At 36.0% G+C, this 20,252-nt stretch overlaps 1 protein-coding gene and 2 long non-coding RNA genes across 4 annotated transcripts in view; 2 read left to right on the forward strand and 1 right to left on the reverse strand.

Moving 5' to 3' along the window:
• Positions 1-3,733, reverse strand: part of LOC310717767 (homeobox protein cut-like 1) — a 124,355-nt gene extending 120,622 nt beyond the window's left edge. Inside the window, exon 1 of the mRNA XM_083526219.1 lies at positions 3,134-3,733. Within this exon, the coding sequence (XP_083382345.1) occupies positions 3,134-3,196 (63 nt within the window). The 5' untranslated portion in view covers positions 3,197-3,733. The remainder of the gene's footprint in view (positions 1-3,133) is intronic.
• LOC310717771 overlaps positions 1-20,252 on the forward strand; it is a 339,024-nt gene that overhangs the window by 295,549 nt on the left and 23,223 nt on the right. The window lies entirely within an intron of this gene.
• On the forward strand, positions 1,118-7,543 carry LOC310717775. 2 transcript variants are annotated; one of them, XR_014530896.1, is made up of 2 exons: positions 1,118-2,667; positions 4,233-7,543. It is a non-coding gene; the product is annotated as an uncharacterized lncRNA (long non-coding RNA). The 2 variants fall into 2 exon arrangements; XR_014530897.1 differs by lacking the exon at positions 1,118-2,667 and adding an exon at positions 3,321-3,458.

Raw genomic sequence — 20,252 nt, forward strand, 5'->3', positions numbered from 1 at the left:
ATATCTGTGATCCTTTTATTTTTAACTTGGTACCTTTTTACACAACTCGTCGTTCGCACGACGTGTGAAAATCGATCAAAATCGCACGCGAAAACGCAACTCGGTCGAATCTCATGAGGCTCAGAACGGAGACTGTGAAAAAATGAGACGTGATTAGTGACAATTTCTTTATTTTGGTTGTAGATCAGGACATTTTTGTCCAAGCTACAGAGAGAGGGAGAAACATTTCTGAAGCAGCGTCGTTAGAGAATTCTTTCTGAAGATTAAAAACTTCACTTTTTACTTCGAGAAATGACGAGGATTAAATACAACCAGGACAAAAAAGAGAAACTAAAAATTTCATCGTAGATTTGAAACTTGTTAAATGTTGTTTGACTTTGCTCTTTACTTTCTGTATACACGAACATCGTTCAGCCGCGACGCTCGCTGTTTAAACTGGCGTCGGATATCTGACATGTTGAAAACCTCTCGGATCGGATCGGATTAGGATCGGATCAGTCAGCAGCACTTAGACGTGCTATGCAGTTTTCTACAGCTGCTGTGCAGATTGAAATACGCACATTTCTGGTTGTTTGGAAACACACACGCACACGCACACAGCAGTATAACGTACACTGACAACATGTTATACCCGTTTAACTCATAACTGCCGCAATCTGCACTGTACCCGCTTCACACGCTTCGTTTGATACGAAGTCGAGATCAAGGAGGACGAACGTGACCCAGCGTGTGTTATTACGTAGGAACGAAGAAGAACGGAATGCTTTTTTTTTTCCTGACACACAGATCATTCCACTGCAGCCATGTCCAAGAGTGTGAACATCTCAAACAGCTAAAGGAAGAGCTGCTGAAGTTTCATTCCCACACACACACACACACACACACACACACACACACACACACACAGAAAGAAAGAAAGCAAGAAAGAAGAGACGGATGTAAATAAAAAGAGACAAAACGAAAGAGAGTGAGGGAGAAAGAAAGAAAGAAAGAAAGAAAGAAAGAAAGAAAGAAAGAAAGAAAGAAAGAAAGAAAGAAAGAAAGAAAGAAAGAAAGATATATGTAAATGAAGACACAGACAGAGTGAGAGATGGTGAGTGAGGGAGAAAGAAAGAAAGAGAAAGAAGGAAACAGACAGAAAAAAACAGAGATACACAAGGAGCGAAGGAGAGTAAGAGACCGAAAAACAGAAACACAGATAATAGAATTAAAAATAGAGGGAGAGACAGACATAAAGGGAAAAAGGAAAGAGACAGACAGGCAGATAGACTGAAAGAAGAGAAAAACAAAAAGGTGTGTGTGCCCGCGTTCTCTAATATTAATGTAATACACATAAAATAACTATTTGATACACACACACACACACACACACACACACACACACATTGACGCTGGTAATACACTCATTCACACGTTATTACTCCTTACTCTCACACTTTCATTTCATTCATTCTTTCACCGACATTGTTTTGTAAAGCAAAAAACACTTTCTTTACAATCAGGGTTTATCGACGGATATATTTTATCGGATACAAAAACTGTTTACAAGTGCAAAAACAAAAAAACTAACACTTTTCCCTCTAAAATCTGAGATAAAAAAATCCAGATCTGCGTTCACACTGCAGATATATTCACATTTCTGTACACAATAATAAACACCTTCAACTTACAATATAATGCATACTTCTGCTAAATATACACCACTTTTATTCGCGTGTGTATATATATAAAAAAGGGAGAAAATGATCAACTTTTCTTTTCCACAGTGTTTCTTTTCTCGTGATTAATGAAGTTCTCAGGGGGGAAAAAACCGGATTTTAACTCCTCTATAAATAATGCTGGATACATTCGGACTCATGTGTAACTACTTTTTCTTTCTATTATATACAATTCGATATTTCGTCTTAAATCCGCACAAAGAAGATAAAACTAATTCGGATTAATTTGAGGACTCGGTTGTGGAGCTGAAACCTGTTCATGAGCTACGAAAAAAAGTGCACAAAGTTCCCAGGAAACAATTGGAAAAATTTCCCAAACCTCTTTTATGCTCATTTACACCCAATTTAATCCGAATCCAAATCCGAATAAACCCGTTTTAAACACCGCCGCGTCTCCTGACAGAACCGCGTTAGCGTGCTAAGAGAAAGATCACCCTCATTGACGTGGAAATGCGAATAAAACCAATTCAACACGTCCAAACACGACAACTTTGAATTATTAATAATAATACAAAAATACTGTACGCACTATTTATATAGATAAACAATTAAAACATTCGCTCTCGTGAAACAATTTCGCTAAACACGTTATCGGGCTAGCTTGTTAAACAGAAACAAAACACCTTATAATAATAATAATACAGCTTCCAGACATAATACAGAGCATTAAATACGAAATAAATGCATATTAAAATTTAAAAAGAAACTAAAATATAATAATTAATAAAAAAATATTATCCATTCAATGACAACCAGGAGCTAGCTGTTAACTAGCAAAAAGAGAATTTGGTCCCAAATCGCAGTCTATAGGATGTTTAGGGCACTACATAGGGTGTATCGGGTTATTATTTGAGGGACGGTGAAGTGCACGGATTGTAGGTAGTGGGAATGCTTTTGGGATGCGGCCCAACGGCTGGAGCGTAATAAGCGTCCCGACAGCGCCACCAAGGTAGCCGGGGCGAGCCGACAAGCGCACTTCATTTAGACTAGAGAGAGAGGGAGAGAGAGAAGCGTTCAAGCATAAACACAATGATAAACATGCAGCAGGAGCGGGCAAAGTTACCACCGCCACCGTCACTGCCACCGCGGCAGGTGAACCTCGCCAGCGCCGTGAAAATCGTGAATTATAAAACAAGAAAAAGAGAGATGCGTAGCGATAGAGCTTCCCCACGGGGGAGGGCAGCGGCAGCGCCGGCGGCTCGGGAATCGATGCTAAATCGAACAAAGAGGATCAATTTCCGATCGGCGGAGAACCAAGCCGCGCTAATCAATGGCGAGAGCCGAGGGTCCGGGAGTCCCAGAAATTAACAAGAAAAGAACAACCGCGGAAACAAACCGGCTTTTTCGTGGAAGGCGAGAAAACCGCGTCGAGCTTCGCGGCGCTCGGAGAACGGAGAGGAAAAATAAGGGCTAACCTGCAGCTGCTGTAAATCAAAGCGCTTCCAATATTGAAACATCGATCCCGCATTGGCCGCCATCTTGAGACATATTGAGACGGAGTGAGAGGCTGATAGAGAGAGCGCGAGGGGCCGGAGTTCGCGCGAGGGGGGAAAAAAGAGAGAGAGAAGAAGAAAAAAAAAAAAGAGCGGGAAGCGCGCAAAACCCGGAGCGGATTTTTGAAAATCGAACGCTGCGTTCGCTTATCGAACAGCGGAGCGGAATGGAGTCTGATCGAACAGCCGGACTGACTCGGTATTGAACCGGGCCGCGGAGGAGCGCAGCGATCGACCGGCGATATCTGTAACGCATAAAACCCGGACTGGAATTTCTTTTTCTTTTCTTTTTCTTCTCCCTTACACACACGCGCGCGCGCGCACACGCGCACGCGCGCGCACGCATTAGAAATAATGCAATGTGCATGTACATAATTATAGTATTTAATTTACTGCTAGTAGTTTTTTATTCTAACATCATAATGATATTTAACATGATATTATATAATATAAACATGTTTATGTTGTAGTTATTTAATATATTCGTTATAATGTATTACAGTATTATTATATCATAATATGTATCATCATTGTATTATTAATATATCTTATTGTTTTTTAATAACGCGCATTATTATTATTATTATTATTATTATTATTATTATTATTATTATTATAGTCACTCTTAGAATGATTTGCAATAAGTCCTTCTTTTGTTTTTATTTGTTATTTGTTTCTTTGTTTACTTATATATTTAATCACTTTTTTCTGATGTTTAATCTAATTATATATATGCATTTTAGAGGTACATCTTTATTATATACTATTATATATATATATATATATATATATATATATATATATATATATATATATATATATATATATATATATATATGTGTGTGTGTGTGTGTGTGTATATATATATATATATATATATATATATATATATATATATATATATATATATATATATATATATATAATAGTAATAATAATTATTGGCAGTAATAATATACTGAAATAATGATTGTTATTGGGGTTTGAGCTGCATAATGATCTGAGGTTTTGTTTTGATCAGACGCTTTGATGTGCTGGAGATCTAAACCCGGAGGCGTGCTGATGGCGCCTCTACAGGCCGACACGAGAGCTGCAGGCCGACATATTTAAGTATTCACATGTATTTTCAGTATACTATAATATATATCAGATTATATATTTTTTTAAATAAACCTCTTTTGTTAACACGTGGTTAAAAACACAGATTTTATCCGTATCTTCATCTTCTTTAAGGAGTAAATTCTGGTTTGGGACCCGGTGGATCCGGAGTCTATCCCAGGAACACTGTGTCTGAGGCAGAAATCAATCCTGGAGAGGTCTCGAGATTAATTCACAAACTTACTCACATCTAGGAACATTTTAGCCAAGCTATTTCACCTACTGACATTTTAGATCAGCTCAGAAAAACCCAAACCAGGAAAACTCATCCTGTGTAGTAACCTGAGCTCAGGATAGGACCCTGTGTGTTTTGGAAGAATTCTGAAATACAATGCGTTCTTGAAGCGTATGAAATAAAAGATGTGCCTTGTAATGTCAGCAACTGAATAGGGTGGGGTATTTTGCATATTAATAAAAAATTAGGATAATTCTATACACAATATCTAAACATCTGTTACGATGAAGCTTATACTGTGTATGGAATAAACAAGACACAGGAGTTAAAGTGAGAAATTGACCAGTGTTGAGACATTTTAATCGAAATTCATTTTATTTCCCTAAAATTGAATACCTAATAAACTCAATATAATGAATAGCAAAAACTAAAGATGTAGTAAAACCACAAATCTGATAATACTGTCATAAAGTGGCAATAAAGTATAAATGACAGTTTTTTAAATATAACAAATCTGTAAATGTGCTTCCCATGTACATTCATATTACATTATATGCACAAAAGTTGGCGGACACCTGACCATTAGATTTGAAGAGAGCATTTTGAATTTTGAACATTTGACCACTTGCTCTTATAATAGCTTCCACTTTTCTGTTCCACTAAATTTTGGAGTGTTTTTTTGGAGATTTATGGAGATTCATTCAGCTACACGGATGTTTATAGAGAAGTACTGATGAAGGTGAGGTGAGGAGGCCTGGGGTGCAGTCCACATTCCAACTCATCCCAAAAGTGTTCAATAGGGATGAGGTTAGAGCTCTTTAGCAGGAGATCTTCCACTCCCACCTATATAAAGCATATCTTCATGCTGAAACAGGTTTGGGTCTAAAACTTTGTGGGAACATTTTAAGGAAGAAGCACATATTGCTGAAATTCAGGTCCCAATACATTTTTATAGATTATAAAATCAAATGGGCTTTTTGATTTAATAATGTATTATTATTATTATTATTATTATTATTATTATTATTATATAACCTACTTTTGCAAGTCTTTTATTGTTAGTCCTTGTTGCTTTGTGAGCATTGGTAGTCTTTATACGTTACACAATTTGGATAAAAAAAAAAATCCATTCGCATTTGCTAAATGATGTCATGTAAATGTGAAACGTAGCGTACTTAAAAGTGTACAGCGACAAACGGATCCCTGTCTGTATTTTTAGGCACATTGTCAAACTGCTGCTTATTACATTTTCCAGATGATTCAGTGGAAACCCCTGTGACTGCTTTTAATCCTGCCTAACAAGCCTCGGCCTTTCATGACACAAAATTAGATTTCACTCCTTTTTAGATCTTTCTATGTGCTCATGGCGAGCGCTTATCCTTTACGTCGCCAACTGTGAATGACGATGTAAAAATAAACCACATCAGAGTTTTTTTTTTTTTTTTTTTTTTTTTGATCCAAGATCCAATTTTTCTTGAAATTTTTTTTAATGTCCTATTTTTGCCTGTTCTTCCATTCTTAGTTAATGAGGCAGATCTTCTGCAGAAACGCGTTAAGCTGGTCTTTTGGAACAACAAGGCAGAAGGAGAGTGAGTTTTGTTAAAAAAACTTAAAAACAAAAAAATTAATAAATAAAAAAAATCTCTTTCTGGGAACTGAAAGCCCAGATGCTACAGATTTTTGTTTATTGTATTATATTTTATATACTTTAAAAGATGGATGTTCTTGGAATTCATGATCGTGAAATTCTCTGAAGTAGAATATGTTGAAAGTCTACACAAACGTCAATCTAACACGAGAATCTCAAAATACAGTTTGACGCACATTTCAGCACATGAAGAAGAATTGAAAGAAGTTCTGATACAAATGAGCAAACCATGTTGATTACATGTTATAGCCATATTTCAGAACCAAATATTTTTAGGGTTCTGTGCCATTTAATATCCAAATTTTATATATTAAAAAAAAGGGATGATGAATTTTGCACGTTTTTTCTCACCCCACAATCCAATGAGATTTCTTTTTTCCTTTAAAAGAATGGAAATGTTTCTAAATTATTTGAATCAAATGTATTTCACAATATTTCTAAGATTATGAAGCAATACACACACCACATTCCATTGATGATACATTTGCACATAGAGTACTGTGCAAAAGTCTCCATTAGATTAGATTCCTTGTTTCAGCAAATGGTTTAATTTCCATACATATTACTTTTCCAGTCTCTTTATTAGAATAAAATAAAAAAATACAGAATTAAAAACTACTAAAACTAAATAAAAAAAATAGCTAAACTAAACCTAAATAAAACGAAACCATACTAACACCTGGATTCGTGTCTGACTGCTGTGACAATATCTATTACACCAGGTTTGTTCAGGACATGCTTCAGAATTACATACACACATTGTATGAGTTGAATTTATTAGAAGCTTGATCATTCCATTTATCATTCCAAAGATTACAGAGTCTGACAAACATAAAATCATAAAAATATTTAGCATTAGAAAGGACATTCAACAACAAAGCTGGTGGTCATCTAAGGCTTTTGCCCAAAACTCAAGTCAAGTCAAATAGCCGTATGCAGTAGACCAAAACAACTTTCCCCCAAGACCAAGGTGCTACATAAATTGACAAATATATAGTATAAAACAGTATAAAAAATGATACCATGCACTTTATGTAGGACCCACTTTTGTGTACAGAAGATTTGTAGTAGTGCAAATGAATAGTCCATATAATAATAAATAGGAAATGTAATATTGTACATCTTAATACTGGTATTGTTTTAGCAGAAATTTGTACTGTAAAGTATATAAAAAAAATGTAAACTCATATTTTAACTTCAAAACGATTAGAAACCATCACAACACTTACAATACAACATATTCGTCCCAGTGCACAAAAACTACACATTACCCGTGAACCTATTTAACATCTCAAGCTTGAGCCAAACTTCTCCATGACTCATGTATTATAGATTATTAAAAAAACAAAAATAAGTCTAAAGTTCCCTAAATTCCACTTCAGATTGTTGCCTCTTGGAAACATATTTGAACACATTGATTTAAATTTCCTAACAATTCAAGAGAAGAAGAAGATGTGAATTCTGTTATTTATTTTCCTTTACTGATGCTCAGACGCCGACTTCACGTCTAAAGCATGGATATTTATGCCATTTGGTTAATCCACTAGCAGTTACCTGAGAGAAGTGGTAGCCCAGTGGTTAATAATCTGAGCACTGGGTTACTGATGAGAAGCTTGGAGGTTCTAGCCCTGGTATTACTATGCTGCCAATCTTGGGCCCTTCAGCAAGGCCCCTTAACCCTCTGTGCTCCAGGGGGCCATAGGATATGTGAAGAAAGAATTACATTGCACTGTAATGTACATGTGATATGTATTCAGTTGAGATTTAAATGACTTGCTCCAGCAGATTCTTGATCAGAACTCATCAGCTTTTGATCAGGGTGTCCAACATTTTAACAGTGGCGCTAGTTATTTATTAGGAGGATGAATAATTAGAGCATAATTATGCTAGTCGCAAAAAAATGCCAGGCCAATTATTCCCAGCTTGTGCACTTGATTGCACATTTTTCTAGATTCAGTGTTGAGAAAAACAAGTTTCAATGTTTAGAAGAGCTGAATAATACAATCCGAAAATTATTCATTCACTTATTTAAACTTTGATCAGTGAAAGCAAAGCTCAAGCCCATTTATGAACAGATGAAGGCGGTGCGAGAAAAGTGGTTTTACTGCGTGTGAACAATGTTTTTTATAAATATAAATATTGTCATAATTTAACATAATCTACCTTTCTATCAACACTATGAAAAGCTAGTCAGGTGTCAGTCCGTTCATCTCTTTATCATACTCACATTTGCATGTTATCCAAATCTAGGCTAATAATGTGTGTGTGTGTGTGTGTGTGTGTGTGTGTGTGTGTGTGTGTGTGTGTGTGTGTGTGCACGCTGATGTCAGGATGACCTGACCTTCAGAGGTCACAGTGAGGACACGCTGACCTGTGGGGTGCTCTTGATTGCATCACACACACACACACACACACACACACACACACACACACAACCATATACAAGTAAGCAAGTAAATTAATAAGCATGACAGTTTACACACAAGCACACACGTAAGCAAGAACATAAGCATGACAACTTACACACACACACACACACACACACACACACACACACACACACACACACACACACACACTATCTATCTATCTATCTATCTGTCTGTCTGTCTATCTATCTATCTATCTATCTATCTATCTATCTATCTATCTATCTATCTATCTATCTATCTATCTATCTATCTATCTATCTATCTATACACAAACTTAATTATGTAAGCATGACAGTGTTGTATTCAGGCTCTCACACACACACACACACACACACACACACACACACACACACACACACACACACACCAGCAACTATCTGTGCTTAAGATCCAGACTCAAGTAAGCAAGTAGGTATGTTAGCATGACGGCTGAATTGACACACGCACACACAGACACACACAGACACACACACCTTCATGCAAAACCAGCCTCCTTCACGCTGGCTTAGTGGTTCAGGTTGTGCTCCAACAGGAAGGTCGTCAGTTCAAATCCCAGTGCATAACAGGAATGGAAGAATAAAAGAAACAGCTCTGTCTTGTCTGACCGGGTCGTTGACATTTATGGCTGTTGTTTTGGTGGCAAGCGGCCCATCGAGCCAGACGCTCCCCATCCCCCAAACCATTATCTATAAATATTATGTCTATAAATCTGACAGGGTATTTCTTTTCTTCCTACATACCCAACACACACACATTTTTGATTCTGAATGATTCCCATTCAATAAACCGACTTATGCTTTTTGATCACATGACACCATCCATAGATTTTGCGCTTATTGCTCACGTTCATAGTATTCCTCATATCTAATAGTACAGTGTAACTGATAGGAACGACATGTAGCTACAAGGCTAAGGAATGTGAAATGGCTCCCTGAAGTTTACGAGGTTTAAGATGCAGGCCAAAGTGCTGCAAAACATGTATTGAATTCTTTTTCCAAAAAGAAATGTAGAACAATGTGTATATAATAATATATTTGATCAATTTTTATAAGACTTTATTCATAGGACAATGTTTCAAAAGCAGTAGGAAAATTGGAGTACAGTTAAAGTTAGTTTCACAAAAACTACTAATAAACCGTAACATTAAAAGTGTTAGTTTTTCAAAAGAAGAGTTTTTTTTTCACCGTTTTTCTCAGTCGCTTTCGAGCGTTTCTCAGATCAGAGATGAAATTCTCAAAACTACTTGTTCAACCTCCACATCATTCAGTCACTTGTGCTCATCATAAGAACATTTCTCGTTTCTTTGTTCAAATTGAGATCACTTTAGTACATTCATTTATTTGATTATGTACAAGTGTTTACTGTTTCCTACATTATCAGTTGTTTATGTTCATGTTGTTCAAAATATATTATATTGGTTTCACCTGCACAGTTTTAACCCCCAGCATCAGTTCATTATATACTGTAAGTCGTTAAATGCAAAACGGATAAGTAAATGCAAAACGGAGAGTGAATACAGACCGAGCAAAACAAAGAATTACAATTTCTGAAAATGGATGAACAACCAAGAAACAAACGATCTCTTGTACAGTACAGTAAAAGTGTAAATCCTGTCCAGACTCTTGCAATCAATTTAAATCAAATATACAATCAAATAAATGAATTTGTGCTGCTGAGGTTCATAGAAGCCAAATAGAAGGAATTCAAATTTTGTGCATTTTCAATCACTATAATCCAAACCATAGTTTATATCAAGAAATCCAGAAACTGTGCAGCGTCACACTGACAACACGACTAAACATTTTACACAATGACAAATGGACTTTTTATTCAGATGGGAATAATTTGTTTATTGACACAAATATTTACTTTTGAGAGATGAACTAAGAATTTTGGAAAAGTTCAGGCTTTTGCAAGAAATCCAATATATTGTGCTGTTTGTACACATTGTTTTGAGAAATGCACGTATTGTTTTGCAAATATTAAGGATGATTGAGAAATGCTCCAAAGCAGCTGAGAAAAACTGTAATATCCAGGATATGATAAATAGCAGATGGTAGTGTCATAATTTTTTTGGGAGTATACAAAGAAAAAGCATCTGTATTATACACATGGTTGTAGGTCTTTTGTGGTCTTTTAAAGAGGAAAATAAGTAAATAAGAAAAAAAGCAAGCAACAAAAAAAAATTCTAGAATGAAAGTATGGCAGAAAATAGAATTAAATGGAACACGATAAAATTAAATATATATTTTTTTTGTCAAAATCAGGTTTATTTTGACCCCTTTACCATTACAGACTGATACAGACTCCTTTAACCAGTCAATACAAAGAAAAAAGCATCTTTACATATAATTGTAGGTTTGAAAGCAAGAAAAAAAGCAAGAAAGAAAGCAAGAGAGAAAGAAAGAAAGAAAGAAAGAAAGAAAGAAAGAAAGAAAGAAAGAAAGAAAGAAAGAAAGAAAGAAAGAAAGAAAGCAACAAAGAAAGAAAGAAAGAAAGAAAGAAAGAAAGAAAGAAAGAAAGAAAGAAAGAAAGAAAGAAAGAAAGAAAAAGTAATTTCCAATTATAATTGTATATAATAATAATAATAATAATAATAATAATAATAATTATTATTATTATTATTATTATTATTATTATAATTATTATTATATTAATAATGATAATATTAATGCTTTAAAATGCTAACTAGAGTTTCTTTTTTTTTTTTTTATTGTTTACAGTTTTGTAATGCCTTTATTTTTGACAATTATTTATAATATATTTATGTTGCAAATATATATTTTAAATATTATTATTGTTTATATATATATATATATATATATATATATATATATATATATATATATATATATATATATATATATATATATATATATATATATATTCAATTATATTTGGAAATTATTTTTTCTTTCTTTCTTTCTTTCTTTCTTTCTTTCTTTCTTTCTTTCTTTCTTTCTTTCTTTCAAACCTAGAACCATATGTAAAGATGCTTTTCTTTGTAATAACTAGGACTTTATACACAGTGGATCGTATACAAACTCGGGACTGGATAGAAAACAAAAACAGCATTTCTTTCTCTGATTGCTTTTGGACTAAAGCTTAGGTTTAGAGCACAACCTGTTAAGCATTAGGTGATAATTAACTCTTAGGGAAAATAGATAAATAAAATTTAAGGATTTAAACAAAAAGCGCACTCCTAATAACAACATATTGTGAGATAAATGAGTAAATTTTGTCCTCCTCGTGCCAGTTAATTTTATATATATATATATATATATATATATATATATATATATATATATATATATATATATATATATATATATATATATATATAGCCTACAATCCTTCCTTTATACTTTCTCTTATTACAAAAGTAGTATAATTTAATCATGAATTAACTTTAATATTGAGCAAGGATTGAGGACACATCCTTGAGAAATATTTGAGGTCACTTTTATTCCCGATAATTATAATTGCTCAGTCTGGTTCGGCTGCGGCGCCTTTATGTGTCGCACGTTGCTGGTTTAATTATTCTGACCTTTCAGTGTAAATTCACCTGAACGGAAGTTGTACACGCAAGCCTTGCGAAACAGCTCTGGGCTACATGCTGCATGAAACGTAGCCTGGATAAAGTTCAGCACATGGAAAGAAATACATGTCTAATCAACAGTCAAACAGTCAAACAGACCATGTTTTCAGGCTAGTATACCACTCATCACCCAGCCGGGAGAGAACCCTGTCTGCGACACGTTCACACAACCTCTAACCCCATGGTCATGCTCGGGGTCAAGGGCAAGGTCAGGGGTGAGTAGGGTGCAAGAGCCCTCACTAATCACGACTTTCTCACATCTCTCATTTCTTTTTCTTGCTTTCCTTTGGACATTGGTTAGAAAGAATTGAGACGTCCAGTGCTTCCTGAGGGGAAGGAAAAGGGAGAGTAAAGAGAGTGTAGGCTACGATCAGCCGAACAAATCAAAACCCAGCAGGTTTTACACAGTTTCAACAGGGTTCTAGTTGTAGTCTGGACTTTTAGCGAGGTGTGAAAAATTCACACGTTCTTTATGCAAATACAAAAATGCCCTAGAGACAAGTAATAATCCCGTAAAATGTGCGTGTGTGTGTTGTTTGTGCGTCACCACACCTTCAACCTTTTGTCACTGATAAAATAGAACCGGTTCTTCAATGGCAGACCTGATGAAAGATCAGAGATGTGACAATCAGATCATATGCCATGACAAATGTTGACCTTGAGATACGAGAAAAAGGATAAAAACAGCAAACCAGTCAGCAGTAATTCCGAGCAGGCTTTCCGTTTTTTTTTATTTTGCAGCCTCAGCAAATTTAGGGGGGGTTGAAGTATTAGTTTAAAAGTTGATCTTGCACTTTGAGAGAAGTGAGCTTTCGACTGGAATCTTCTTGTTATCTCGGGCAGGTACATGACATATGACAGATTCTCCCCTCTTTCTCTCTCTCTCTTTCTCTCCCGGGCAGGAATGATAAAAGCTCACACTCATGCCAGGCCTCCTTTGCAAACACTGTTTTGACAAAGTGCTGGCTCAGTGGCGTGCCTGAGAAGGAAAATAGCTCCACATCACGAAAGAGAAATTATCTATTGATCAGGAGAGTGTTTGCTCACTGAAGGGCACGTCCGTTCATGGATGACTGCGTGTGACAAGGAAATGGTTGCGTTCGTGTGTGTGTGTGTGTGTGTGTGTGTGGTTCTGGGTGTGGGTGTGTGTCTGTGTCCGTGTGTATTGGGGCTGTAAGACAAAACACACAGCTGGCTGGAAAGAGCTAACTTGTTTCCTGGACCTTTCAAAACGATAAATGTAAAATGTAATACAATAAAATCAACTTCAAGTTCTAATTCATAGTAGGCATTGATGCTTAATCTCCTTTGTGTGTGTGTGTGTGTGTGTGTGTGTGTGTGTGTGTGTGTGTGTGTGTGTGTGAGAGAGCCATGATACAGCAGACAGGGTTAAGGGGCCTTGCTCAAGGGCCCGAGAGTGTCCGTTTGGCACTTCACCCAACACTATCTTCGCTGATTTCTCTCAGTGTCTACAGCTCAAACAAAACGGTGCGAGTTAGTTTGACTTACACTGAAGCGCCGTGTCAAAACTTTCAGTCTTTGAGCTTTATTCACCGAATCCCGACACTGTTGCTTTGATTAGAGCCGCGCACGCAGCAGCCGGGGATTTGCTGAAAGAGTTTTCAAGGTGCAGTAGAAGATATAAAGATATATTGCTATTGATTTTTCAAAGTCAGTTGCAAAGAGACCTTGATGCTGAGCTCGCTCTCTCTCTCTGTCTCACTGCGCATTGATAAAACTCGTTTTAATGCTACAAGCTGACAGAACTTTCATGTTCTCACAATTTTCCATGGACAGCCAGAAAGACACCGATCATTTACGAGCACATTTTATAACACGCATGGACCTAAGATACCTTTCCTTACGGCTGGCATCTCTTTCTGCACCTATTCTTCCTTCTTTCTTAATGCCTTTATTTGTTACATATACACTGCAGCACAGTGAAATTCTTTCCTTCGCATATCCCAGCTTGTTCAGAATCTTCACATCACTCCTGGAGCACAGAGAGTTAAGGGCCTTGCTCAAGGGCCCAAGAGTGGCAGCTTGGCAATACCAAGGTTACCAACACTAACCTAGATCCTTAACCACTAAACTCCCACGATGTTTTTAGAAAAAATCCTCATGCTTATTCATACGAACAACAGATTATGTCGAACGTGTGAAAAAAAAACCACTGCTGAACCAACACTGATTGGATTTGGGTAATCATTGCTCTTGATACTTTATTAAAGTGCATGTGTTAGTCAGTTAACTATTACGCTAGTTTGTGCATTAGCCTATTTCATCCAGTTACCAATGAACTGAATAAATGTCACATGATGACCACGTGAGATGCTCGTTCAGAACGGCTGAGTGACTCAGAGAAACCGGGAGAGAGGTCATGGAATGAGCTCGGCACTTGTTCTGCCATGTTTACAAAAAATATATGATGTGTCTAACGTTCTATTGTGATTAGATTTCTGATTAATCAAATGTAGGCATCAACAATAAAAGCATGGAAAGTTCAGGATACCAATCAAATGCCATGCGAGAACAATCTGGTTTGAACAGGTTAAGAACCGAGAACGCAGATTACTTTCAAATCATTTGTTCAAGCCCAGGCTAAGATAATGCCTCCAGGACTCTTATTATCAACACTAAATAATTGAAATCAAGGCTCGGTCTGATCAGCTACCAGTACAAAAACCGCAAGCCGAGCTGGTCAAACTGGTTGATGGAAACAGTTGCCACGAATGCAACAAGGTGCTAAGGCAATTAAACATTTATGTAGCAATTAAGTCACACTCTAAAAGGTTAAAATTTACTTTCCTTCCAGTAAAGATGGTCTACCAGTTTGACCAGCCTAGCCTGTGGTTTTAAACCTGATAGCTGGTCAGAACAAGTTCATTTTTCAGCCTAGTAATGATGACCTTAGCTTTGGACAAAGCAAAAATACTAAACAAATCGTTTCTAATTAAGGAGGAAGGAAGTAATCTAGCTCAAAAACCCAGAAGAAAATTCCCATCATTCACTTGCTAATAAAAACAATAGGATAAAAGATAATGGTGCACAGTTCCTACAGGCATTTTTACAATTATGTGGGTACATACTTTGCTCCGGTTGCAAAGGCAATATTATTTCATGAGGTATTTATATTATGCGGTTGTAGCCAGAAAACCAGCAAAGCAAACAAACAAACACACACACATATATATATATATATATATATATATATATATATATATATATATATATTTAGAAGACACAATTCACACTATTCTGCAAACTATGATGCAAAAATTATACTACTGAATTTCCAAGAAGTCTTCATGGAAAAACTATTCTATGTAAATCTTAAGCAGATGATCCAAAAAAAAAAAAAAAATCACCTCACTTTAACTAATTTACTGCTTGGGTGAGCGAGTTAATGCTCATTGACAGCCATTAGCAACGGCTAATTAAACTAGATAATGTGTTTTTCTTTTTTTCATAGCTGTAGATATGTCAGTTAACAAATTAGCGTGTCCGATATAATATTTCACCTCTTCTTCAAAGGTTAAATTGAAACAGAGCAAACAATTCGCTCTCTATGCTAGTCAGTTGTGAGTCTCTATATTGTTAATAATGTTAAGATCAACATTAAGAGTAGCAGGAAGTGAAAATACGTGAAATTGAGGTGATTGAGGTCAAATTTAGGTGAAATTAAGTCTATCATTGGCAACGATGTGGATAAAATAAAGGGTGATTTACAGAAGTAAACATGGAATCCCTCATGTAGCTAAATTTCTGAGGTACAATTTGAAACACGGCTTCAGATTGTTCATTTGAGTGGAGACAAAAAAGTGAAATCTCTTAAATTTACTCAAAAACCAAAGTGCCACAATGTTAGCACAATGAATTTAGTCCCTGGAAGCAAATATGTGCCTCTTTCACCAAGGAACCAATGTGGTTGCTAATTTCTGAAATGTTAACTAGCATGACCCCACAAACTAGCTGGACTCTCATAGCTACAGCAGATGCCTACCATAGCTTCATGTAGCATGATATAGATTACAATGAATCCCTGATGATACCTAAAACCAAAAAAGTGACCTTATGACTTTTCAAATACTTGATTCGACGTATTTGAAATGTAGAAATGCAGCGATATTTGGATACGTAATGAGAAGAAAGTAGAGATTTCTTTAGCAATTTCGAAAAAATTTTGTAAAAAAAGTATACAGGATACAGATACTTGTAATATAACATGCATTATTAGCCACTATTAGCTTCTTCGCCACACAAGATGTTTGTGCTGTCTTTCCAAATAGCTTTTAAGGTTTGGCTTCTATATCTCTCAGGGGGTGCTGTCTTTCCATCTCTCTCTCTCTCTCTCTCTCTCTCTCTCTCTCTCTCTCTCTTCCTCTCTCTCTCCCACCGGACCCCTTAAGACACTTACATCTCCTGCCAGTGATTTGTTCTTCCAGCCCACAGGTGCTCTGTGTATCCCCCACTTCCCCAAGCTCCTGCCATTTCTGTCTCCCCTATGGACACCCCATCCTCCATCCCAGACACCCCTTGCTTCCTTCTATCCTCCTCATCTTCCTCCACCTCCTCCTTGTCCTGTCCTATCTTGCTGGTTTTAATCCACCGTCGCCTCTCAGGAGGCCAGGCCTAATTTTAAATAGCTGCTGATACACGGGATTAAAGTTTAATTATGAGCGATGCCGGACCTCTCCGAACAATCGAGGAATCACAGAAATGAGGGCATGCAGAGTGCACTGGGTTTTCTACCTGCTTCCAACAGTTCCTGTGTGCCTATATGAGATAAAGAGATAAACTGATGTGCTTTTAATAAACTGAGGTAAATCTGCATTATGTGCATGTGTGTTGATGTGACACATAAAGTTCAGAAATGCTCTTCATGGTGATGTATGCAGTTGAGGCGCCACTCAGTGGTAGATGAATATTATTACACCGATTTTATACATTGCTTGATTACTGGAAAATGGTTTATTAGTAATTACCTGGATGTATTTTGCACACTAAGACCTGGGCAGACAAAAAACCCAAACCCTTCTCTTTACATAGGAAGGGGTAAATCCTACTGGTCTCACTGTAAGCAGGTAGTCACATGGCATTGTGGGTTGATTGTTGTGTTGTGTTGTGGCATTGTTGTGTTGATATCTCAGGCACAAACATGCTTACGGCACACCAAAAAGCTTTTTCAGCATTTTTTTGTCTTTGGATCAAACATGATATCTCCCATATTCATATTAAACACCGGTAAGGGGATTTAAAAGAAACTTGTTATGTCAGCAACCAGTAACCATGAAATTATTCCATGTCTAACTGAGAAATAATTCAACCTACACTACAGTGCTGTCAGATTCTCAGATCTGATTGGCCAGTAGATTTGGCTACATCAATAACATTATTGTTTCTATGGTAAAATCTTACAAAGTGACGTATCATGGACACAAAGTTTTTTAGTCAAAGGTAAAGCTGTACTCGAAGCAATTAAGTTACTTCATGAGTGAAAACCAAGTGTTAAGATACATTGGAAATGATTGGAAAGATTTGCTGATGTTTTGCAACTTTACACACACAGTTAAAATGAGCAAATAGCTGTGATGTATTGTTAGCTAATACTTTTTCATAAAATCTTCTACATAAAACTACCTGGGTTTGTATTTTTTCTATAATGGTAGATCCCTGAGTGCTTTATTACATGGAATTTTTGTGCACTTTTTGTTCACACTCTAAAGGACTCTGATTCTAAATCCGTGGGCCGTAAGTGACGTTCTGGATCGGGGTTATTTCTGATGGCATGAAACCGACATAAGCACTGTGGAATCATGTATACCATATATATATATATATATATATATATATATATATATATATATATATATATATATATATATATATATATATATATATATATATATATATATATATAGCGAATCCATGTATAATCCATGTATCCATGCAAATCCATATATATATATATATATATATATATATATATATATATATATATATATATATATATATATATATATATATATATATGTGACATGATTAATATATAAAATATATAAAAATCAACATACATGGTTTAATTTATATATATTAGCAGGATTATGAAAAACAGCCCTGTTAGGTTCATACACTTTATGAACTCAAGTGATGTAGCTGAGGTTGAGGAACTGTCAGGGTCATGCTACATTTATGTTTTTTATTGCAACAAGGCAACATGTTGCTGTATTGTAAATTGGACGTTAAGAGTTCTTGCTATTATTCACAAACCAGTCAGGAAACAGATCATGTGCTCTTTACTGTCTTTATTATTATCGCCCGTGTACCAAAAATTGTATTGTATTTGAATAAAATAAAAGATTCCACAACTTTGAGTGATGCTCGACAAGCTAGTCAGATGTCACCAGCTCTCCTAGAAAATGAATGGTCAGACCGGGAACAGCCCACAAGCGCTGCACTTTTGGAGATGCTCTGACCCAGTCGTCTAGCCGTCACAATTTGGTCCTCGTCAAACACTCAAATCCTTACAGTTGCCTATTTTTCCTGCTTCTAACACCTCAACTTTGAAGATAAAATGTTCACTTACTACCCAAAATATCCCACCTACTAACAGGTACCATGATAAAGAGATAATCAGTTTTATCCACTTCACCGCTCATAATGTTCTGCCTCAATGGTGTACATCAGGGTACAAAAGACACAACCTGGACACAAACTGTTTGTGTTACATTGATTTCATCCACTGCATTAAAAATTCCATATGAAAAAAAAAAAGATTTACTACCTCGTTGTAAATAACAACCCTGTTGAAGAGCTTAGACCTCAATGTCCTCATAAACTAAAAAAGGTTTATGAAAGCTAGAGGCACCTGCCTGGAGATAAAGAAGAGCAAAATTACTGAGGCATTAACAACAGCTTCTCGCAAAATATAGTCTAATAATAAACATGAGCGACCCCCAAAACACCTGTTGCACATGTGTTGGAACACACACAGTCAAAGTATTCGTCCTTTAGGCTTTTGTCCTGTGCTACTTGATCAAGTCTCTCTTGAGGACATTTACACTCTCATTGACAGTCTAAATATATATATATATATATATATATATATATATATATATATATATATATATATATATATTTATTTATATATATATCAATCAGACCATGAAGATCACATGACCTCAGAAAAAAGAAAAAATGTGTCTTGGAGGATTTCACTCGCACATACACACACCCAAAAATGTTCCAAGCCTGACTGTTGCCAGCCCCTTTACAAGTCACCTCATAAATAATGCCAATAATGCCCAAGTCTATATTTATCCCCTGACTGCACTGTGGGATTACTCCTCCACCTGTCCAGGTTGTGTTTTCCCAATAGACACCACTGTTTCTTTGCCAGGAGCCACAAATGATGATCTGTCTGTCTGTTTCTGTCCAAATCCTAAGAATAAACTTTGAACAGATCACATTAATCGTTCATTACTCTCCTGGTTTGGATGTGAGATCATAATAATAGTGATGACATTAGTAATAATAATAACTACGATAGTCTATTGTAAATTAAATTCACAACAAAGTATCAAAGGGTCATTTTCCCCCATCCATTAAACCCTCTATGGCTGCATGTGGATCAGCGCTGGAACTTTTAGGCTATTTTTGTCTTTGGTACGTGGAAAGAGTTTAATCAGAAAGCTGAGGTGAGGGAGACTGAAATTCGATTGATGTTGAGAGACAAGCAACATTTGACGAATGGTTTTAAAGATCAGAATTTACGGCAGACGATTTTAAATGAGTCCATTGTTTGCTTTTCTTTTGAAGTACACCAGTCGGTACTTTGGTGTTCTTCAGAATATGTTCAGATGCTTCACTGGTGCAAAAGTTGTAGGTATTTACAGGTCAAATTGATGTATTTTATGCCAAACATGGCTCAGTGGAAGCCTGGTCAGACTTCCTATTGTTTAATGCTTATGTCAGTGTTAATCAAGATTATTGTAATTAAAAAAATATATACTGTATATCCCCATATATAT

The sequence above is a fragment of the Silurus aristotelis genome (assembly GCF_946808225.1).
Source record: "Silurus aristotelis genome assembly, chromosome: 22".
Taxonomy (NCBI): Eukaryota; Metazoa; Chordata; class Actinopteri; order Siluriformes; family Siluridae; genus Silurus; species Silurus aristotelis.